This window comes from Trichechus manatus, unplaced genomic scaffold, assembly GCF_000243295.1.
Source record: "Trichechus manatus latirostris isolate Lorelei unplaced genomic scaffold, TriManLat1.0 scaffold00077, whole genome shotgun sequence".
In the NCBI taxonomy this organism is placed as follows: domain Eukaryota; kingdom Metazoa; phylum Chordata; class Mammalia; order Sirenia; family Trichechidae; genus Trichechus; species Trichechus manatus.
Genome location: NW_004444013.1, coordinates 8880530 through 8904799, shown reverse-complemented (window position 1 = coordinate 8904799; position 24270 = coordinate 8880530). Strand labels below are relative to the sequence as shown.

The following is a 24270-nucleotide window of genomic DNA, read 5'->3' as shown; positions in this document are numbered from 1 at the left end:
ATGTCATAAAACAGCATGTGTGTTACTGTTACATGAGAAACTATCTGTTCTGTAAGCCTTCACCTGAAGTACAATAAAATATTAAAAAAAAAAAAAAGAAAGCAGTGCTGGGAGCAGAGCACGTCCTTTGGACCTGGGTCCCTGCGCCGAGAAGCTCCTAGTCCGGGGGAACATTGATGAGAAGGCCAAGAGGGAGAGAAAGCCTTCCCCTGGAGTTGCCAGCCTGAATTTGGACTTTTAGCTACTTTACTGTAAGGAAATAAACTTCTCTTTGTTAAAACCATCCACTTGTGGTATTTCTGTTATAGCAGTACTAGATAACTAAGACAACCCTCAACAAGATGAATTGACACAGTGGCTGCAACAGTGAGCCCAAACGTTGTAACAATTGTGAGGATAGCGCAGGACTGGGCAACGTTTCTTTTGTTGTACACAGGGTCACTATGAGTTGGAACTGACTTGTTGGCGCCTAACAACAGTAGTATATTCTTTTACGTAATCGATATGTTTTTCTCACTTGAGTAAACCAGTCACTCTAATAGGAATATTGCTTTTATTATCTTAAAACTTTATTATATAGTCATCATTAAAATGTGTATCTTGAATAAAATCAGGAGTTTGAATCCTAAGGTTAAAAAAAAAAAGAGTATGACATTACTCTGAGAAAACATATAATAGGTTGATTTTTGTATCTTCAAAAATATTTTCTCTTCTTAACTGTCTTTCTTTTCGAGTATAAAGGGAAATCATGGAGGTATGAGGTAGTTTAATTCCCTGTTATTGTTCTTGTTGTGTTCCACTGAGTTAATTCCAACACATAGCAACTCTATAGGACAGAGTAGAGCTGCCCCATAGGGTTTCCTAGGCTGAAATCTTTACGAGAGCAGTTCACCAAGTCTTTTCTCCGATGGAGCAACTCGTGGGTTCATATTGCCGATATTTTGGTTAGCAGCCAAGCTCTTAACCATTGCACCACCAAGGCTCCTTTTAAATTCCTTATAGGTGCTAAATTAGAGAGTGCAGTTCAAAATCAGGAAGCTTAGACTGTGATCAGAGACCAAGTCTAGGGGTAGTTCATACTTTCTGAGGGCACTTAGTCTTTCTGTGCTGTGTGCTCTCGTGTTCGCCATGCTATTGTGGATGCATTCTTTCCTTTTGAGCAGTATTAACTGGCAAACTTAATGGTGGGTAAGCTGATTGTAAGTCTCCGAGTAGCAAATTAGCTTTTTCCTTTCTGGCAGGTAAAATGGGATTTGAGAAGTCATCTAGTATTTTTGTACTTCTACTGATGGTTGTTTTACATGTTGAGGATTTGTGTAAATTCATGTAGTCTTTGAGAAAGTTGTTCAAGATAGTGATGCCATTTTGGTATTAATGATTAAGTATATAGATCAAAGTATGATATATTTTGGCTAACAAAATACTAATAGAGTAACTTTTATGTGAATAGGAATATCTTTTAGATCATGTAGTTTTATCTGCTTGTACTTCCTATTTATATCATAGATTTAGCTTGCTTTAGGAAAATTGTCCAAATATTTAAACATAAAGTGATTTAAAATTATGTTTAACTTTGATTAAGCATAATTTAAATAACCTTAAGTTAGATACTTAAAGTAATTCTATGCGTGGATCCTCTATGTAATGAAACTTATTATGTTTAATTTTCCCAGCAGAAATTCCAGAAGCAAAAGCTCCCAGCCCTTCCATAAACCGGCAAACCAGCATTGAAACGGATAGAGTATCTAAGGAGTTCATAGAATTTCTCAAGACCTACCACAAGACAGGCCAAGAGATCTATAAGCAGACCAAGCTGTTTTTGGAAGCAATGCATTACAAAAGGGTAGGTTGAGAATAACCACCTAGAAATAGGATTTTGATTTTAGGAAAGGTCTTAGAGATAATCTAGTGCAACCTTGTGATTTTACATCTTAGAAAATCAAGACCCAAAGATGTTAAGTTACTTACCTAAGAAAAGCCACTGAGCCAGGTTAAAACGACACCCAAGCTAACTTTTCCACTGCAACTCAATGGTATTTGGATCATTTTCCCCCATAAAGGGGAAAGAGAAGCAAGATCAACAGTGCAAGGCTAACTCCCATGAGGCAGAAGCCAGACAAGACTCCTCTGTAGGCCATCTTTACTAATTCTGACACCAACCGTCCCTCACGCAGCACTCTCTGCTTCTCTGCTGGTTTCAATAATTCATAGCAGTGGCCACACAGAACTCAAAAGACCATACTCACGATTATGGGGTTTATTATAAGGGGAGTCACAGTTACAATTCAGGCTCAGGAACACTCAGGATACAGTTCTTTCATCAGGATAGCTTCTCCCCAGCTGTGCTCGCAGGCACGCCTCTCCCTGGCCCTCAGTCTCTGCCCAAAGGCTCTCAGCTTTCTTTCTCTGTGGGCTGGGAAGCCCACCACGCCGTCTCTTGCTGCCGGGTCTCTCTTTCTGGTCTCCTCTTCCTTGGTGGTGAGGGGCTCCTCCTCCCTGCTCTGGAGTTGGCTGCCTTTTAAGGCAGAACTGACCAATCCCCTTGGTAGGCCACGATTACCCTGTCACACAGTCACCTGGGTGGGAGTTATAAGACCATGGCTAGAAAGGTCACAAACAAAAGTGATTAATCGTACCTCATAAACTACAGACAGCTGTAGTAGATCTTTTACTCTAAGCAGCAGTTGTAGATCAGTAGCAGTCATTTTAGGTTTTTGTATTCTGCTTTTTAGTTTTCCTTTCCTTGCTTAGTTAGAGAAGGGAAAGATAGAATTTAGATGTTGAGAGGGACCTTAGCAACTCTCTGGCTTCAGTCCCTTGTTTTATAGGTGGGGAGGCTGAGAGCCAGAGAGGATAAGTGACTTTTTAAAGGTCACACAGCCAGACTTTGCCAACCCAGAACTAGAACTTGTGACTTCCACGCCTATGTCTTTTCTAACACATACATTCAGTTTCAATAATGAGTGCCTGTACAGGGACTCGTTTTGTAAATAGTGAATGAATTACCTTGTAACTACTACAGCCATTAACTCAGAACTATCCCTAAAAGTTCCTTCTATGAAGTGAAGTCTTAGAGAGGAAGGAAGAGGGAATTAGAAAAACAGCATGGTGATTAACTGCTTAGCTATATTCCAGCTGTGGTCAGAGATTACTAAGCTAAAGAGCAAAATGGGCTTCTGCTAAAATATTGTTTTAATATTGAATTCAGTCAGTAAGGGAGAGAAGAAGCTTCTTTCCTGCTCTTTAGGAGTGTTACATTGAGAATAAGTAAGCAGCCCTCTGTTTGTCTTGGTATTTGTGAGCAAATAGTGACATTTAATGTTAAAACAAGCAAGCTGTCATTGATTTTTTGTTGTTGTTAGAAGCAATAGTAGACTACTATTTGATATGGAAAAAAGCATAGCTCATATGACATACAACTTTAATTTTTTTTATCAGAAGTAAAAATTAAAGTTTCTAAGTTACTTTATTCTAATATAGCATGCCTTAATGCAGCATTTATTCTTCTAATACATATTATTATAGCATATTCTCTTCTAATATAGCATACACTAATATAGCATACCCTGTGAACATTTCATATGCAACATGTTCACAGGGTATGCTAAATTATATTAGCATGTAGTATATATAGCATATATACTATATAATACTATATTTTATAAAACTGCTTAGCTTGAATTTGTTCATTTTTCTTTTGCTTGGATATGTCATGTGCCTTTATATTTGTTCTGTAATATTTTAGTTGACTTTTAAGTTAGCATACTAAAGTAAGAGGGAATTAAATGGTATAGGTGCCACCACGTGTAATGCTTTCAAGGCATCAGGATTAGTATCAGACATCTGGATATGGCCTCAGGTTCCTTCTATTTTATGAGCCACTGTGAAACCTGTTTTCCATTTCTACACTAAGTGTTTCATGGTCAAGTGGCCAAGTTCTATGCATGTATCTCATATATCTTCAGCAGCTAGCAGAATGCCTGGCATACATCTGATATTCAACAGATACTTGTTAAGCCAAATGTTCCCTAGGGAAGCCATGTTGCCTTTGGCTACAAGTTAATGTCCTTTCATATAAAGAAACAAATAAATACTACTTAAACTTACCTAACCTAACTCTAGCTTCAGATCACTTAATAATATAAATTTCTTGAGAGAATGGATTGAGTACAACTTGGAGAAGTTTCTGTGATGGAATGAAGTGCGTAGTAGTGTACAGTGTCAAGCTCTGTGAAGGGTCTGGGGTTTATGCAACTTGCAAGCTAACAAGTTATCCTGCCACAGATTCATGGGTACTTGCAGAAGACACGAGTCTCCTGGGTCAGAAACAAAGGTCAGTTTATTACTCACAGCAGTAGCAGTAGCCAGAGTATCAGCATAAAGGAGGCAGCCTTTCTCATGAGCATCACTAGAAATATCTCGTCACCATCACCTTACACAGTATTAATATGAAGAAGGATACTTACTGCCGTTACCACCATACCTATTTAGAGGTGATCGTTGAAGATAGATGAAATAAGAAAAAGAAGTGAGAGATATACTATATGACTCCATGGTATTTTGTCCTTGCTTATAATTACCATAGAATATTATAATTATTTGTTTGTATTTTAGTCTTCCCAGTTATCTGAAAGCCCCCTGAGCATTTTATTAATCTTTGTATTTCATTGTCTGGTACAGTGGCTGGCAATTCTACTAGTTATGTAATAAGTGGTGCAGGACTGGGCAGTGTTTCCTTCTGTTGCACATGGAGTCGCTATGAGTCAGAACCAACTTGACGGCACCTAACAACAACAACAATACGTAATAAGTGTTTTTACAATGGATAGAAATACAATTTTCAGGTGTCATTATCTTACCAGGAAAACAATACTAATAGAGGTATAAATTTAGTAACATGGCATAATACAAGATAAATAAAGTTCAGTTGCAATATGATGTATCAGAGATAAAAAGCTAATGAGCCTGGCTCATTTTTAAAAAACTTGCAATTTTTAAAGACAATAACAGTAAAGAACATTAATTATTAAGTACTTAATCTAATATGGAAAATTAGTTTTTTCAAAGAATTCAAAAAGACTGAGGATTGCATCTTAGATCTAGCTGAAAAAAAGAAAAATTTAACAATACTTCATAGGTGAATATGAACAGTTAAAATATCATTTAAATTACAATGTTACATTGATTATTCTAGAAAAACAAGGAAGCATATATACTACATAATTTTTTGTGAGGGAGGAAAAAGCAAGAATTTGGGGAAGGGAGGTTTCCAAATCTAGTCAACTTCAAAATATATTCTAAAACGCAAATCATCATAACTGAATGAGATTTTGGTAAAAATAAAAACATAGATGAATGAAATAAATCAGGGATTCCAGAAATAAATTCAATTTTTCAGGAGCAAATTACATGACAACTTGGAAAACAGAGGGGAACAGAGTCTTTTTTTTATTAATTGCTGCTGAGAAAGACCAAGAAGTTCGAATACAGATTATCTGAAGTCCGTGTTTCATACCATGCACCCTACATTCCAGCCATGTTAAAGAGTTAAACATGAAAAACTTAAAAGAAAGTAGACTAGGATGTTCATTTCAACTGAGAAGAAAGGCTAAAATTGAACTATTGAACAATTGTTTTTTATGACCAGGTGAAAGCTTTTTTAGAAATCTGTACAATGACAACTCTTCAGACACAGATTAGACTGGATTATGGGACATAAAATGATACTCGTGAAGAGAGTGCTTCTTAGCTCAAGTAGATACATGAGACTAAATGGGCAGCTCCTGTCCAGAGGTGAGATGAGAAGATAAAAAGGGTCAGGAGCTGGTTGAATGGACACAGGAAATCCAGGGTGGAAAAGAGGAATGTGCTGTCACAGTATAGGGAGAGCAATGAGAGTCACATAACAATATGTATATAAATTTTTGTATGAGAAACTAACTTGAACTGTAAATTTTCACTTAAAGCACAATTTTAAAAAAATCTGTGCAATGAAAAGTAAAACTCAGATAAAGTGGAAGGCAACTGTGGGAAATTATGGTGAATATAAGTAAGAGCTTACTGTTACAGAATGTGTAATGTTTACTAAGGCAACCAGATGACAGGTATGTAAATACCTGATCAGGACAATAACGGGCGCTGCAGTCAAGATGGTCACAAAGTGCTGTAAGTGCTATGAGACCTACAAGATTATTCTGACTAAGGGAATGAGGGAGACCTTCTTAGAAGATGTCAGATGTGAACTAAGCCTTAAACGTGATACTCTGAGGACCTCCTTGGACAGATGTTGGAGGAGCGGAGAGGACTAATTTGGACAGAGATCAGTCTGTCTAGTGTTTTAGATCTAGTGTAGGCTAAAAGCAGGTTCTGGAACAACAGGAAACCATTGGGTCAGCGGGAAGTAAGCTGGATTGTTTGGGCTGAGTGTGCACTTCAGAATCCATCTGATGGAAGGCCACTGGAGGTTTTGAGGCAGCGTGTGACCAGATCATACTCCAAGAAGATTAGCTTGACTGTATTATTTAAGATGGATTGCAAGTGAGAAAGACCAAAGTGGCAGAGAGCAGCTAGACTCCTGTGAGAGGTAATGAGGGCCCCAACCAAGAGGGGAGAGATGGAGAGGCGTTGTGAAAGCAGTTAGGCATGGTGAGGTGACTGCCCTGCCCGAGTGCTCCCGCCCCGTTATGAATGGAGCCAGAGCCTTGACAGGGCGGGATCAGAGGAAGGCTGTGGGCAGCAGTCCTGTGGAGTTTGTCCTGGGCATAGTGACCTCTTTATGAAAATCCTTGGGAGATACTGCTGATTTTGGTGTCAGGAATGATTTTTTTCACCTGAAGAATTAGTTTGCTTTCATCTTTTGGATGCTGAATTATGTAACTATTTTCATCTTAGTGATGGAGGTTTAGTTAGAGACAAATTTATGGGCTGATGCTCAACTGACTGACAGATCTTCAAGGAATACCGTTTTGTGTAGTCACTCAAAGCTCTGTTTTCTCTCCGTGTCTTTTTTTCTTTTTTATCATCGTCTAATTTATTGTGCTGAACCACATATATCTTTTATATAGACCTTCAATCCTCTTTGGAATAAAGTGGGAAATAAATGCATATATTAGACCTATGAAATCAGTGAAACCAAAATAAAAATGATAAAGCCCAGTGTTGTAGGGACCATGGAGAAATAAACACACACGCGGCTAATGACAGTGTACCTTGGAGTTTCTGAGATTGTATCTGGTAGTAGATACCTATAGCTATAAAGTTGTTCATGCTTATTGATCTGCTAATACCATTTTTGGAAATGTATCAAAGACATGACCCAGAAGAAAACAGTCTTCACAAAATTGTCTATAGCTGTAATACATAATAATGAAAAAAAGGGACGCAACCTAAATGCACAATGGTAGATGATTAAATAAATTGATTAATAGAATGGAATATTATGAAACCATTAACAATGAATAAGTAGACTAGATAAATAGAAATGTACATAAAATGTGTAAATTATCAAAACTTTGTAATGTATCCATGTGCAAATATGTATACCCAGCGAAAGAATTAAAAGAGGTCATGGAATGTACTTATTATTAAGTATAGGTTTTTCTCCCCTTTGAAGTTAATATAATTTTTAACTACTTTTGCAGTTAGTTCTAACACAAGGAGTGGGTTTTGAAAACTTAAAATTTAGAGCTGTGCTCATGATCTTTCTTTAGCTTCTAAGCAGCCTCTTTGTCCTTTTGTTTCAGGAATTAAGCATTGAGGAACAGTCAGAATTTACTCAGGATTTTTACCAAAATGTGGCTGAAAGAATGCAGACTCGTGGAAAAGGTAACACTGTGTTAACTAGCCATGGAAGGGTGGCTGGGAGTTGCCTAGGCTCACTGCTTGGTCTCTTAGCAATCTCCCTCCTTCTCTGGGGGGCCTGGCCGGCTTGCCCACACCATCCTGGGAATTACCCCAGTGACACCCTGGTAGCTGGTGGTGTGCGTAGGAGTGCCTGTGAGTTCCACCATGTGTATCTTTCCAAGATCTCCACTATGGGTAGGAGCTGGGTGGATTAAAACCAACTTTGGAGGCTTTTCTAAATGAGCCTCCACCTGGCAGTCACTGTCTTGATGAGTCGTTGCTCATGATGACGTATTCCTTGTGGGGTTTAGGTCGGAAAAAAATTGAGACTCGCGGGCTTAGAGCTTTAGGTTTTAGAGATTCTTCTTGAATTCACCCTCTGTTGAGGTGGGACTTTAGGAGGTACTTCACACAGGCGTATATCTGAGAGATCTGCCCCCATGTGTAAGCATCAGAGAGGATTTTATGGTAAACCTCAGAGAAATAAAAGGGTAAGTCTTGCCAGCTCATATCAGTCTTGGAAATTTCTAGCGCTTTTCTGATGTAGCAGTAGGGAATGGCCCAGGCTGAGGTCTTCCCACTGGGCAGGGTGTACACCTAGTAGGTTCTGCTGAAACAGCTTAAACTAGAAGTGGGAGTTCTGTAAAAGGCAATCTCAGAACTTGAGATAATTTTTAAAGGGTATTTTTAAATATACCTTTGTTTCTGAGTGTGTTTAATACATTTCTAGTAAATTAGTTTTCTGCTATGTAGAAAGAACTATGAAAACAGACACTTAATTTAAAATGTCCGTCCTTCTCTTGAGCTGTTATACCCATTTCGGTATTTCAGTGCCTCCAGAAAGAGTTGAGAAGATAATGGATCAGATTGAAAAGTACATCATGACTCGTCTCTATAAACACGTGTTCTGTCCGGAAACTACTGATGATGAGAAGAAAGATCTTGCTATTCAAAAGAGGATCAGGTAGTTGTTTTGTGGAAAAACAGGGCATTTGAGTTTCAAACCTTGAGAGAATGTAACAGCTAAGGGGCCTACCATCCTTACATGAGCGTCTCTGTGGTGCTGTAAAGAAAAGGACTGTGGTAAATTGAGAGGAGTGAAAGGGCTTTGAGTCTCATCTTGCTTACGCATCTGACCCCAGGCAGCTTTAGGTAAGAACCATGTTTGATGCTTGAGATTGTTTCAAATCTCCAAAATTTCCAAGGAACAGGACTGATTTCTTGGTTCATTGTGCTGACTCTCTTATCAGGCAAGAAGCTATAAATATTGATATCAAAGCAATGGGTGTCACCCTTCCCCACCTGTACCAAGGTGCCTGTCATTCACCCAATCCTCCAGCTGCAGCTCTCCACGAGCACCTCATCTTCCATGCAGAGCCCCAGCAAAAACCCTTAGGGAATCAGCTAACCGAGTGTGGGAATGGGTTCAAGGTGGGCACAGTGAGGTATTCTGGAGGAGAGGGGCTAAGGAAACCCAGATGGGGTTCCAAGACAAGGGGTGGTCATTAGTAGATATGCCCTTGAAGGTATCACACCAGAAGTGAGGAGCTGTTTTTGGAAGGAGGGAAGGTAGAGCCAAGAGGTGAGAAGCCAGAAGTAACTAGACAGTCCTTGGACTGAGAAGCAAAATAGAAACAAAAACCAAGAAAGTAGCGCAGGTCAGCAGCAGAACCTGGAGTGCAGTAAGGGTGTGACCAGGACACACATGGTGAGTCAGGCCCAGGTGAAACACACTTGTTGCTGGGCAGAGTCTGAAAGGGCAGTGAGGACAGCAGGTGCTTCTCAAATCTTTGTTCTCAAATGCTGAGTGCTTTTCGCTCTTAGTAGCATCATTGCATTTGAACAACTAAAATTGTCTGCTGCTCGACCTGTGATAAGTGCAGAAGAGAAATCTCATTTTAGGATTCTAGTAGCTTTGGGCACATCAGCTGAGCTCCTAATGTGTGCAAGGGTGACGTACATGGGTCGGGGGTTGCCTGATGAGACAGGGGAGCCCTATTTTGAAGGGAATGCTAAAATCAGCAACTCCCGTCTGTTCTCAGAACTCTCCTTCACTTCTTCACTGCTGCTCTCTCCTCACAGAGCCCTGCACTGGGTCACACCGCAGATGCTTTGTGTCCCTGTTAACGAAGAGATTCCAGAAGTGTCCGACATGGTGGTGAAAGCAATTACAGGTGAGCAAAACCGAGAGATTTGACATTTGGAGGTTTTTCCCTTGTGTTAATGTTTTGCTGTTATTAGTCCGTATTTATTTCAATGAGCAAAAAATTAGTAAAATCTTTCTAAAACGCGAACTGCCAAGGACAGGTTGGAATATGGTAGAAGTGCTTTGCCAGAGTTGGATTGTTAGTTTTAGGAATTTCACACTTTCAGAGCAGCAGTGAAATCCCTTCCCCCTTCACTCTCTGTGACCAGGGTCTCTTATTTCTTGGTCATTGAACCAAATTGTGGTCAAATGCAGCTGGGTTAATTCCTTAAGACTTGGTTGCATTTCTATATTTAAAATCATTTTGGAGAATGGCAAGTAATCCTCAAGCTAGAATAACTATACTAAAATGATGTCTTTTGTTGGTTGTTAATCAGAGATGTGTTTTGAATTATTTTTCTGGTTTGTTCAAGAAGTAAATTTAGAACCCCAAACTGATATGACTGTGCCATTCTGGACAGCTCCAGGCTCCTGATAAGGTTTCTGTTTCTTGTTCATAGGAATAACCCAGAAGTGCAATAGAAAAATTAAAACAAAACAAAACAAAAAACAACCCTCCTACTGGAGGAGACTTCCAGCCTTGGCCAGCTTTCCCTTAATTAAGGAGAAGACTCAAAAAATCCTGCTCATGTAGAGATTGTTAATGTAGTTCACTGGGAAGGAGAGTGGGTCAGCTAATGTTAGCACTGTTGGAGGTAGATGGTTGAGTAGACTCCTTTTATTTATGAGAACCAGAGACTCACTCAAGCTTCAGAAGGAATGCGGGTTTGCTTAAAATATTCTCAGGGTCACAGGGGAGGCAGGCCCCTCACAAAGCTATTCCAGGGACTGGCTTATCTTGTTGCCTCTACAGCAGCGAGAGGGTCTTTACTCCAAGCCTTCAACTAGTAACATCATTCTCCCACTCTTGCAGGTTAGGCTTCTCTTTGTATGTCTTCGCATTTCCACTTTGTTATTAAGTAAAGTATTTTCTAATTTCCCATGCAAGTTCTGGAGATTGAGTCTAACTGGCCTCGCTAAATACTGTCATCTTTGTTGTGAAAAGCTTTTCTCCTAGGCTTTGCCATAGGTCCCATGAATTGACTCCTTGGGTCAAGGGGGTCAAGGCACACCCTCACCCCTGTCTTTTCCTCAGGGAACAGCATAAGAGATAGAAGGTAGGTGGTAGTTTTCACAGGAAGTAGTGGGCACAATAAGGATTTCAAAAGCCAGGATGTGAACCTTCTACTTACGTGTTTCCAAAGATGTTTACTAGAAAGTTCAAGACCAATTAGTTTATGTTTAAAGTAATCCACAGGAGTTTATGTTGAGGACCCTTTTCTGAAAGCCACAGGTCATACTTTGTAAAACCAAAAACTACAGGTGCCAGCCCATTGTTTACTGAAAAAGAACTAAGAATGATGATTTCAATACATCAGTAGTTTCTTAATAGAATTTGAGAGGTAGAACTTTTCTCAAGGCATCTGAGATGGAGTCTCAAGGGCTATTTTGATAGTAGAAAAAAAAAATCAACCACAATATTTAAAAGGCCTCCTTATTCTTTCTCTCAGCCCCCACATACTGTCAAGTGTGGGTACAGCCCAGCTCTGTGAGGATAAAGGCTACACGATCGTTTTCTTCCTGCCCGAGTACAGGAGTAGTCAGGAGAGGGCATGACCTGTTACACTGTCTGATACTAGTTACACTTCCCCACATCATCCCATTTTTTTATATAAATATACTGAATGAGGCAGTTTCCATTTCAGTTGACACCTGTCCCTAGAGAAGAGACTCCTGGGAAAAGAACCCTCCTGTGTCCCCTTGGTTCCAGGAAGAGCCCCGGTCCTGGCACTCAGGGCTTCAGAGATGATCATCTCCATTGTAGGAGACATACAGTGAGTAGAGATTTTGAGTCTTCTAAGCTGACTCAGAGTGTTTAGAGGAGATGGCCACAGGGGTTAAAGCAGATCACATCTAACGTACGCAAGGATGGAATCAACCAGAGGAAACAAACTCCCATTGTGGGAGCTAGGGGGCTCAGTGGAGGGGGTCCCTGAAGTCACAGGGAGCAGTGACCAAAGCCACACAGTATTTTTTCTCCAATGGCCAGAGGAAGGAAAGTCGAAGGCCTTCAGTGTAGGGAAATATGTTTTTAAAATCTTAGCTCTGCAAACGTGATCTTAAAAACCCCTGAGAGATGCTAACGCTCTAAGGTTGACCCTTTAGTCAAACTCAAGGGGGGAAATAGTCACTGAAAGACCCTTTTGAAAGAAGCCGCCATATCTAGAACCATCAAACCTGAGTCTGAGACACGAGTGTCGTCCTAGACAGGCTGGCCTTCATAACCAGTGCTTCCTGGTAGGGGCGTCTTCAGGCTTTCTGAACTCTTTCACCCGTGGTTCACTGGGGCATCAGCTGATGCCTCATGTTTATGTGACCCATCAGCTGTGAGATCACGGCGGAGTGCGTAGTGGATGGTGGCAGCCCGAGGGATCGGGGACATGTAGCCGTGTCCAGGGACTAGTGGGACTGGGCAGGAGATGTTGCCAGTCAAGTGGCGCAGCATCAGCTGGGTTCTTCCAGGGCAGGGGGCTCGCATGCCGGCCTGACAAGTAACAAACATGAGGTCCATTGAAAGAGAATGGCATAAGGTGAGAGAGTCTTCAAGGCCTCAGCCCTGAGGTTTAATTAGGACACTCCTCAGGACTTCTCAGAATGTAGAGCATGTCAGCCCTGGGGAGATAGAGGATCAGAACATCAGCCCTAGGAGTCTGGGTGTAAGGAGTGTCAAGGCCTGTGGGTGAGCATTGCCCTTCTCACTTGGCTCCACCCGTATAGTTTCTTTCTGGCTGTGGAGCTGCCCCCAGAGCAGGGGCTCTCAACCAGGGGCAAACAGTTGGCAACATCCAGAGACATTTTTTAATATTAGGCCAATGAGGATGCTACTGGCATCTAGTGGGTAGAGACTGGGGATTCTGCTAAACTTCCTACAGTGCACAGGACAGTCCCCTACAACAGCCTAGAATGTCCACAGTGCCAAGGTTGAGAAACGACCTAGAGGAGTAGCCTACTTTGTTGTCAAAGCCCCATTGAGGATAAGCATAGACCTCTGGATCTGGCTGAGAGAGAGCACACACGCTCCACTCTCTCTCTCACGCTGACTACAGGTAAGACCTGCACAGAAGACATAAAGCAATTGTCCAAGGATTCTGCCAAGTGCATAGTGACAGGCGGGTTGGGGAGGGGAATCATTACTTTAAGAACAGCTAATATTGTGATGAGCTTCCTTTTTTGTTTTGTTTTTCTCTCTCATATCTCCTTGTTGAGACTTTGTTGTCGTTGTAGCTGCCATTGAGTCAGCCCCGACTCATGGTGACCCCATGCACCATGGAACAAAACGCTGCCTGGTCCTGGTGCTGTCTTCAAAATCACTTGCAGGTTGTACCTCTATGATCCGTAGGGTTTTCACCGGCTGATTTTCGGAAGTAGGTCGACAGGCCTTTCTTCCTAATCTGTCTTAGTCTGGGAGCTCCGCTGAGACCTGTTCAGCATCACAGCAACACACAAGCCTCCACTGACATACGAGCTGTGGCTGTGCATGAGGGGCATTGGCCCAGAATCGGAGCCAGGTCTCCCTCAGGGAAGGCGAGAATTCTACCACCGAACCACCACTGCCCTCTAGTGGAGGCTTCAGGGAAGTGCAGGTCATGAAACTGCACGTGATGTGGGAGTCTAAAAGTGTTCACCCAAAATCCTTCTTTCAGGCCAGAGGACTCGGGGTGGGAGGGACACTGCAGGATGAAGAGTATGGGGAGAAGTCCCTGGAAATTTTTCTCTCTTTCTTCCTTCCTTTTCCCTTCCTTCCCTCCCTTTTAATCTCCTGGCCCTGCCTTGGGGCAATAGCAGCCATGCAGGCATTCAGATAAAAAGTAATATGCAATAAAGTAATAACATTTACTTCCGTAACTAATAGAACAAAAGTTAATAAGAAGTGGTTAAAAAGGCAGAAGGCTGAACAAGGTAAATGAAGGTAATTAAAAATAGTAATTAAAAAAAAAAAGATGTAACCTAAATTCTTTTTGTAACAAGTTCTATTAAAATAAATAACCCATCATCATCAAGTCAACTCCAACTTATGGCGACCGCATGTATTACAGAGTAGAGCTACCCCCACAGAGGATTTTTTTTAGCTGTAATCTTTACAGAAGCAGATCACCAGGCCTTTCTTCTGTGGTGTCACTGGATGGGTTTGAACTACCAACCTTTAGGCTAGTAGCTGAGCACAAACTGTTTGCACCAACCAGAGACCTTTCTGTTTAAAGAGAGAAAGAAAAATAAGTAGATTGAGACTTAGTAGCTGTCTTAGTCATCTAGTGCTGCTCTAACAGAAATACCACAAGTGGATGGCTTTAACAAAGAGAAGTTTATTCTCTCACAGTCCAGTAGGCTACAAGTCCAAATTCAGGGCATCAGCTCCAGGAGGAGGCTCGCTGTCTCTGTTGGCTCTGGAGGAAGGTCCTTGTGATGCATCAGTCTTCCATTGGTCTAGGAGCATCTCAGCACAGGAACCTCTGGTCCAAAGGATGCGCTCTGCTCCTGGCACTGCTTTCTTGGTGTATGAGGTTCCCATGTGTCTCTGCTCACTTCTCTCTTTTATATTTCAAGAGAGATTGCATTAAGACACTAATCTTGTAAACCTCATCAGCATAACCTCATCACAGTGATAGAAATTTACAACACATAAGGAAATCACATATAACCTCATCATAGTGACAGAGTTTACAACACATAAGGAAACCACATCAGATTACACAGTCATACAACACTGGGAATCATGACCCAGCCATTCTGACAGATATTTTTGGGGGACACAACTCAATCCATGACAGTAACAATAATTATAACCCATAATTAAAAGATATTAAATGTGCTAAACAATAAAATAAGCAAAAGCATATAATCCACGTAATAGACTCATAGTAGGGGGAATAAAATCATGAGTAAGTTAAAATCAGGCCTGTGCACCACCTATCGTACTTGTCTTCCATGGCTGGTGGTCCTCCGAGGGCGCCCCAAACAGCCAGCCTCACATGGGGAGCTGAGACCAGAACTCTTGGGCACACCACACCGTCTGGTCTGAGTCTGAGACGTTTGTTCCTGCGAGTGGCAAGAATCTGCTGTCAGCTCAAGCCGCTTTAGCTCTTTTCTGTCATGATGCTCCAGATCACTAGCAGACCTGCCCGTTCCAGGCACACTTCCTCCCTCCTGTGGTGTTGCTCCAGCAGTGCCGACGGTTTGTACTTAACCACTCCTCATGCTCCTGGTCTCTTTGACCGAGGGTGTGCATTGATACAAGCCCAGTGGTTGGACTTAGTGATAGTCAAAGGCAATGAAACCGTTTTTCTCTGAGAGAAATAAATGTTATTTATAAGATTAGATTTATACCGTTGCTCTTTCCCTCCACTAAGCAGCAGGCTATGAGCGTCATCAGGTCTGCCGCTGTTGAGGCTTACATGCCATGAGAACTGGCTGCTGAAGACAAAGTGTGTTGGATTTCAAAACTGTGTTCTGGTATCCGATACAGAGATGCTTTAGATAGCAGCCGCATGTCTAAAAAGCAGCGTGCACATTGATTCGTTCTAAACGAGTTTTAGAGTGTTTGACAGGAATAGAAACAGTCAAAAGACTCTTCAAAGCAACTTATTCCTTCTCCATAGAGCTCAGAGGCAGTTTACCGTGGTGATTAAAAAACATGGGCTTTAGAGTCAGATAGACTTGGTTTCATACCCCAGCTCTGTCACTTGCTCTCTCTATCATCTAAGGCAAGTCTATGTCACTTGCTCTCTCTATCATCTAAGGCAAGTCATTTAGCCTCTCTGAACCTCACTTCCTCGTCTACAAGTAGCATCCACTTCATAAGGTTTCTGAGGATTGAAAGAAATGTGCTTGTAGACAGCTGTGTAGTACCTGACTCATGATTTGTGTGTTCTGTGAGTATGAGCGCGTATTTACTGTTTTGGGGGCCTAAGTGTTTCATGGAGCCCTGGTGGCACAGTGGTTAAGAGCTCGGCTGCTAAACAAAAGGTCAGCAATTCAAATCCACCAGCTGCTGCTTGGAAACCCTACAGGGCAGTTCTACTCTGGCCTGTAGGGTCGCTGTGAGTTAGAATCAACTCGGCGGCAGTGGGTTTGGTTTTTCGGTTAAGTGTTTCATACGCTAGTGTGTTCCTCTATAACATAACATAAAAAATGATTATCCTATTGCTGCTTTCATGTGATTGTTTTCTCACCAGCAGCAGTGTCTTTTCTTTTTATAGATATCATCGAAATGGATTCGAAGCGCGTGCCTCGGGACAAGTTGGCCTGCATCACCAAGTGCAGCAAGCACATCTTCAATGCCATCAGGATCACCAAGAACGAGCCGGCCTCCGCTGACGACTTCTTGCCCACGCTCATCTACATCGTTCTGAAGGGCAACCCCCCACGCCTTCAGTCCAACATCCAGTACATCACCCGCTTTTGTAACCCCAGCCGGCTGATGACGGGTGAGGATGGCTACTATTTCACCAACCTGGTGAGTACGGCGTGCTTGGCATTAACAGAAGAGCCACTAAGGGGCTTCTTTTGGGGATGGGGCAGGTTACACACAGGACCGTGACAGGCTTATGTTCCTCTCTGCTGAGGACGGTGACCTCACATCACAGAGCGCATGTGGCCGGGCCATGCAGACACCCCACCCCCAGTACCCACCAGAGCTCGTGTCCCTCTCACGGGAAGCAGGGACAGCCACGTGCTGAGCCTCTGCTGCTGCTGGGTGCCACTCCTGGGGCCCTGGGGCAAAAGGCCATTTGCTTGGTGAGGCTGTTTTACCCAGGAATAAGTCAAATCCTGGACTTTGATTCACTACTGAGAGACTTAAGATTTATTTTTTGAGTTATTTCTACAAGTTACCTCTTAGATCTGAACTAAGATATTTTAAGAAACAGTCAGTTAAGAGGCTGTGACATGGTTTTCAGTTGTGGTTTTGCTATTGATTCATAAGTAACATTGATTGGCAATTGATTCTAGCCACAACAGTGTTACATTATGTATACCCAAGTTGTAAGGCTGAACACTTCTTTTTACTGACTGCTAAGTGGCATAGTGGTTAAGTGCTTCAGCTGCTAACCAAAAGGTCGGCAGTTCAAATCCACCAGGCGCTCTTTGGAAACTCCATAGGGCAGTTCTGCTCTGTCCTATAGGGTTGCTGTGAGTCAGAATCAACTCGATGGCAGCGGGTTTGGTTTGGGTTTTTTTTAAGCTTCTGCTTAAGGAGCCCTGATGGCCCAGTGGTTAAGCACTTGGCTGCTAACTGAAAGGTCAGTGGTTCAAACCCACTAGCCACTCCACAGGAGAAAGATGTGGCAGTCTGCTTCCATAAAGATTTCAGCCTTGAAAACCGTATGGAGCAGTTCTACTCTGTCCTGTAGGGTCGCCATGAGTCGGAATTAACTCGACAGCACCAAGTTTGGTTTTGGGGAGCTTGACTAAGCTTACTGTGAAGGTAATGAACTGGTGGCTCAGGGCACCTCGTGCGCTGGGTTTTCTGTGCTGGGAGTCATAGAGGTTGCATTGAGGGAGTATTTCTGGTCAGTTGCCTGAAAAGGACTTCAAGACAGGCCCTTGAGTCTCTGAGGCACGGACATTTGTTGACTTATTTTTACATTCTAATTATGTATTTACTTTTATACTAGTTTTGTATTTGTGATCTTTTTATTTTTTCCTTAAAGTGGGCTTCCAAAATTGTATTAGCGCTGGTCTCTCAACACTGGACCCCCACACCCCCTCAGTTACTGACTCCTTGTTTTCAGCCACTGTGTTCACTGCTTGTTACTGTAGTGCCAGCTTCTTGGGAGCATGGTTTGCAGGTGGCAGGACTGGGAATACTCCGTGTGAACACGACACTTGCTTCCTCATCTGCAATGCTTTTTGTCCCTTCCAGGCACATGATTGTTTAAACTAGACTCCTCAAAAAAGTTTAATTGGCCTGAATGGGATGAGGTAGCAGTATTCTTGTTTGTTACCATAAATGGAGCGTGTACTTGGACTGCCATAGAAGGCCTTTTGGGTTCATGTCTTTATACAGAGAGTGCCAGAGGGTCTGGAAATCCCAGAGAAGGACAGAGACGGAGGACTAATGTGTAGCAGGAAAAGCGAAGCAGGACTGTGGGTGTTGGGAGGCAGCCCTAGTTGTCAACAGTGGGGCTGCTGGCTCACTTCGCAGCTTCCCAGCCCCTTGACCTGTGGCCTTTGCTGCATTTGTGCCTGCTCTCCTCATCCCTTCTGCCTGACTCAGGGTCTGGCCCACTCCAGTGAAACCACTCTGGCAAAAGTAAAAGATCTTCCAGTCGCCAAATCACATGGGAACGTTTCAGTTCTTTATCTTACTTCACGTCTCTCTTAGGCCTTTGTTCTGGAACTGCTTTTGTCCTTGGTAGGCTCTGTGTCCCCCTATTCCCCCTCCTGTCCCTGGCAGGCTCTGTGTCTCCCCACTCCCCCCCTCCTGTCCCTGGTAGGCTGTGTGTCTTCCCACTCTCCCCTCCTGTCCCTGGTAGGCTCTGTGTCCCCCTATTCCCCCCTCCTGTCCTTGGTGGGCTCCATGCCCTCCCCTCCCCTGGGTTGCGTTGTTCCCTGGGGTGCTGTCCTCTCTGTATCTCACTTCCTGGGCTGTCTCCGCCATCTGTCAGTCACCTGTCCTGACCTCATGCTGAGCTCCTCCAGCTTAATTTGTTCAAAACTGAAATTGCTTCCCCTTCAAATGCTTTCTCATCCTATGCTCCCTATTCCCATGAGTGCAATGCCATGTATCCACTAACCTAAGCCAGGGACTTTAGGACTGCCTGAGGTTCGTCCTCTCTGCAGGTAACACGGGGCCACAGCGATTCCGCATACATTGCAGCCCCACGTGGACGGGTCAGAGGACCTGTTCTCCAGTTATAGTCATCTGATGGGTCAGTTATAATAGATTTGCTAAGTATTCCTTAAAAGAGATGGTCTGCTGTTTTATGAGCAGTAGTAACGTAGTTTCCTCTAATGGGTTTCTTAGCAGAAATCCTGACAGCTGTTTGCTTTTCCCTGTTTATCTTGCATGGTTGTGTGTGTGTCTGTGTCTGTGTGAAAATACCTTATTTCTTTTAATGTCAAAATGGTACATGCTCATTGCAGAAACATTTTGTCGCTGTAAGAAGCCAACAGAGGTCTGTTCAGTGTGGCATTTGCCCGAGCACTTCTGTACTGATAACCATGCATGTTCACTCATTGCTTACCACAGACCAGGCACCGTGGGCCAGGCGTGTCACGCCACTTATGTTGTTTCATTCTCCCAATAAACCTAGGTGGTTTTCCCCCCGTTCTGCAACGTGGAAACCTCAGAGAGCTTAAGTAACTTTTCCAGGGTCACACAGCTGTCACTGTTAGATGACAGAGATGACAGTTAACCCAAGCTGGCTAATTGCAAAGCTTGTTCTTTTAACCCCTGTGTTAAAGTATCTCTTTGGACATTGGTAGCTTTCCTGATCTGACTGTAATAAATGCCATCTTCTTCCTGCAGTGCTGCGCCGTGGCTTTCATTGAGAAACTAGATGCTCAGTCGTTGAATTTAAGTCAGGAGGATTTCGATCGCTACATGTCCGGCCAGACGTCTCCCAGGAAGCAAGAATCTGAGGCCTGGTCTCCAGACGCTTGCTTAGGTGTTAAGCAGATGTATAAGAACTTGGATCTCCTGTCTCAATTGAATGAACGACAGGAAAGGATCATGAGCGAAGCAAAGAAACTTGAAAAAGACCTCATAGATTGGACGGACGGGATTACAAAAGAGGTTCAAGACATTGTAGAGAAATACCCACTTGAAATTAAGCCCCCAAATCAGCCGTTAGCCGCTATTGACTCTGAAAATGTTGAAAATGATAAGCTTCCTCCACCACTGCAACCCCAGGTTTATGCGGGATGATGACAAGTGACACGGATGGTATTTATTCGAGTCTAAATTATAGCTACCCCTTGCTACAGTCCACCGACTGGGATCTAGGATATAACTTACTTGCTTATAAGTGTCAGCAGTTTTAAAGGTACAGTTTTGTGGGGATTGTTGTGTTGGTTTGTTTTGTTTTGTTTTTCCTGGCAGAGGAAGGTTAGTAAATAATAAAATATTATTTATTTGAGTTACCGAAATAGATTCATTTAAGGCTTGTGTGAAACTTTTATCAAAATCTGCTTTTTCTCCATGATTTTCCTATGTGCTTCCTCCAGGGCATGCACTATGGTTCGGTTTTGGGTAAATAATTGCCTTTTAAAGGATCAAACGAATGATATAAACTATATGCTTGAGGGAATTCAATGGTACCACTGTTCGGCCGTTTGAAATAATTTTGTAAGTGTAAAGATAGATATATTGATAAATAAATATGTAAAATTGTAAATATGTTACCAAAAAAAAAGGAATGGTGTCTGCTGTGCATGGCATTTCATGTGGTTATTTTGTTAGTTTAAAATGAAGTATACTGAATGTTTGCCTTGACCCCCATTTTGTTTGGTTTGCCCACTAACATGAATCTGGAAGTGAATAGACATACTCCCATTAAAATTGTGGCTCCATTTTTAATAAACTTTGAAGTCCTCTATAGCAAGAGATTATGACACTATCGAGGTTCAGATAATTTCGATAGCCACGTAAAGTTGCTGTTCCGTATAGTGCATTGAATACTTTGAACCATGCTTCTTGCATCTTTTCCCCCCATGCATTCAACAAATAAGAAATGAGCTCTTTGATGTACAGGACCGGGCCCTGGGTATGAGTTGGAAGGCAGAGGGGTGAATGGGAGCCTGATGGTGAGTGTTGGTGGGCCATCCCTCAGAGCTGTAAAGTGCAGGGTGCCTTCAGCCTCGGTGGTCTGCTTCTGACTTCATGGACCACCCAGACACGCATCGTATAAACCTAGTTCAGGGTTTCTCAAACAGTCCTATTGACACTTGGGGCCTGAGAGTTTTTTGCTGTGGGGGCTGTGCTGTGCACTTGATGTCGGTAGCATTCTCCCTCCCCACTCCCAGTTGTAAAGAAGTGTCTCCAGACATTGCCAGATGGTCCCTGGGGGCCACAACTGCTCCCAGTTGAGAATCACTGATCTGTTTTGTAAGCAAGGAATGTTATCCTCCTGGTAGTTAATTTGGTATTACCAAAGAATACTGCATTAAATGCACAGTGTAATGTTAACTGATCTCTCATCCATGGAGGCGCCACAGCCATCTGCAGTGTGGGACTTTTCCTGTCGTAATGGAACCTTTCATATGCCATTATGATTCTCCTCCCACTCAGTGACTCCTACAGATTATAAGTGTACCTGCGAAATTGTGAGTGGTTCTGGAACAGTGTCACATTGCATGAGCAGTCAAGAAAGGTTCCCTTGCTTTCCCAGCATCTCCCTAATACAGTAAAACCTGCGAAAGCCAGAACCTGTGTAAGGCGAAAACCTGTCAGAGAAGGAAAGCACAAATATTTTCCCCTAAAACAAGCGATAAAAATGTGGTAAGACTGCTCCTGTCAAAGGCGGAAAACTTGTGAGACCCGGGAAAACAAGGCAGTCTCAGTGAGTTCAGCTCTCACAGGTTTCACTGTTGTACACCACAGATTTGTAGTGGAGTGATTTTTGCAATGAAACTAGGGCGGGTATAACACTTTTTATCCTTTACTTAGATCTACTTGAAACATCTTTCAAGCTCGACACGTCTAGTGTCGTAAAGCTCTGAAGGCCCAAAACCGTTAACTTAGACAGCTGATCACAGTGATCGTGTGGGAGGCGATGAGTTACCATCCAGTGCTGGGAGAGTTTGTTCCTAGAATGTCCTGGGCCCAAATGATTTTAGTGGGAAGACTTCCTCTTCTTTTTTCTTTATTTTCTATGTACTCTTTAGGTGCTAATCCAGGTACACATAGTCTTAATTCTCCTGGAAATACACAGTTCTTTTAGTTGTACATTGTATTTGTTAAATAAAGTGTACATATCAGCCCCACAAAAGCTGGCTTCTTTTGGTTTTTTTGCACATCTGTAAGTTGCTGAACTGATTTTTTTTCTATATCTCGTATTAGTCAAATTGTTCAGATACAGACTCTTGCCTTATGTAGAGGATAGTATTTCTCTTAAATCAACATCAAAACTATGACCAGAGCTTCCATTTTCCCAACAAGAAAGCGTTGACATTTTATCTACTATAAATGTGATTGGAATAAATCTTTGGAACAGAAATCCTTATCAATAAAAGTTCATGATTCATCCCTCTTTCCCAAATAGTTGATATTTGGCTCTTCATCTTAGGACAGTATGCATTATTATTAATAACCTCATGTTACAAATGTTTCCTTGTTAAGCCACATCCAGCACTATCATACTTCATAGTAAAACATTAGAGACATTCCAATTAAAATTGAGAAGACAAGAATGTTTGCTGTCACCACATTTTGCATTGTTCTGGAAGTTCTATTCAAATGGAAATAAAAGTAGAGAGAAAAGGAGTTAATATAATCAATATAGAGATTATATAGCTTGGTGATTGAGAACACGAACTCTAGAGCTAGAAGGCTTGGGTTAGAATTTTGACTCTGCCACTTTTTAGCTCTTTGGCCTTGGGCAAGTTACTTAATCTCTCAGGTTTCAGATGTCTCAGCTGTGAAATGGGAATGGTACCTGCTTCATGGAATTGTGAGGATTGAATGACTTGGAACAGTATCTAACAATGGTAAGTGCTCAAGTGTTAGCTAAAATTTGTAGATGATTTTCTAGAAACCCAAGGAATTGATACTAAAACTTATTATGTGAGTTGTTGCAAGTCAGCTCCTACTCATGGTGCCCTTATATACAACACAACAAAACGTTGCCCAGTCCTCCACCACCTTTGTGATCTTTGCTGTGTTTGAGGCCGTTGTTGAGGCTTTTGTTAAAGTTCACTAAAATGGTGAAATGTAAAATGATAAAATAGCCATAAAAAACTGTACAAAATGACTTTCCTATATCATTACTAACAAGTTAGGAAATATAATGGGAAAAATTTACAGTGTCGTGTGTCGTGTTAGGTGCTGTTGAATCGGTTCTGACTCATAGCAACCCCATGTACAACAGAACAAAACACTGCCCATTCCTGTGCCATCCTCACAATCATTGCTGTTTGAGCCCATTGTTGCAGCCACTGTGTCAATCCATCTCATTGAGGGGCCTTCTCTTTTTCTCTGACCTCTACTTTACCAAGCATGATGTTGTTCTCCAGGAATTGGTTCCTCCTGATAACATGTCCAAAGTAAGTGAGAAGTCCTGCCATCCTTGCCGCTAAGAAACATTCTGGCTGTACTTCCAAGACAGATTTGTTCATTCTCCTGGCAGTCTATGGTATATTCAGTAGTCTTTGCTAACACCATAATTCAAACGCATCAGTTCTCCTTCGGTGTTCCTTATTCACTGTCCAGCTTTCATATGCATATGAGGTGATTGAAAATACCATGGCTTGGGTTCTAGTCACGATAGAAACATGTAAATCACCCAGAAATAATATGGGAGTCCCTGGATGGTGCAAATGATTAACATGCTCAACTGCTAACCCAAAAGTTGGTGGTCGAGTCTACCCGGTGATGCCTCGGAAGGAAGCCCTACAGATGTATGTCTGAAAATCAGCCAGTGAAAATCCTATGGGTCACAATAGTCTGATCCACGATCAACCATGGGGATGGTGCAGGACCAGGCAACATTTGGTTCTGTTGTGTGCATGGGGTCGCCATGAGTCTGGGCCTGACTCGAGGACAGCTAACAACAACAACAGTGTTCTTAGGTGTGATAATGGTCTGTGTTTTTGAAGGAAATGCCTTTACTTCTAGAAGATACATCCTGAAGTATCCAAAGTATCATGATGTCTTCAACTTAGTGGATTCATAAAACACACTTGATGTCTATATGCACACAAAGCTGTTATACCAAGATGTTAACAATTGTTGACTTTACATAATGGGTATACAAGTGATTGTTGAACTGTTCTTTCAGTTTTTTTGAATGTTTGTAATTTTTTTAAAATAAAATTTCGGAAGGAAAATCCAAGCACTCACTCACGCTGAGGCTTTAATCATATGTATCTGATGACTTCTAAACGTGTAAATTTCTATTTCCCACCTCTCCCAGATCTCATTTCTCCTTGCCTTCTCAACAGCTCCTCTTGTGTACATCTCAAAC

The 24270-nt window shown here is 42.2% G+C and overlaps 1 protein-coding gene across 3 annotated transcripts in view; it reads left to right on the top strand.

The window, feature by feature from the left end:
* The window catches only part of RABGEF1 (RAB guanine nucleotide exchange factor 1), an 84347-nt gene extending 61253 nt beyond the window's left edge, over window positions 1–23094 (top strand). Inside the window, exons 4-9 of one of the 3 annotated variants that reach the window (XM_023735309.1) lie at window positions 1674–1843; window positions 7743–7824; window positions 8674–8806; window positions 9925–10016; window positions 16345–16601; window positions 19617–23094. In XM_023735309.1, coding sequence (XP_023591077.1) covers window positions 1674–1843; window positions 7743–7824; window positions 8674–8806; window positions 9925–10016; window positions 16345–16601; window positions 19617–20015 — 1133 coding nt within the window. In that variant the 3' untranslated portion in view covers window positions 20016–23094. The remainder of the gene's footprint in view (window positions 1–1673; window positions 1844–7742; window positions 7825–8673; window positions 8807–9924; window positions 10017–16344; window positions 16602–19616) is intronic. The other 2 variants (XM_004380779.3, XM_012556786.2) reach the window with 2 other exon arrangements.
* Window positions 23095–24270: the final 1176 nt, after the last annotated feature.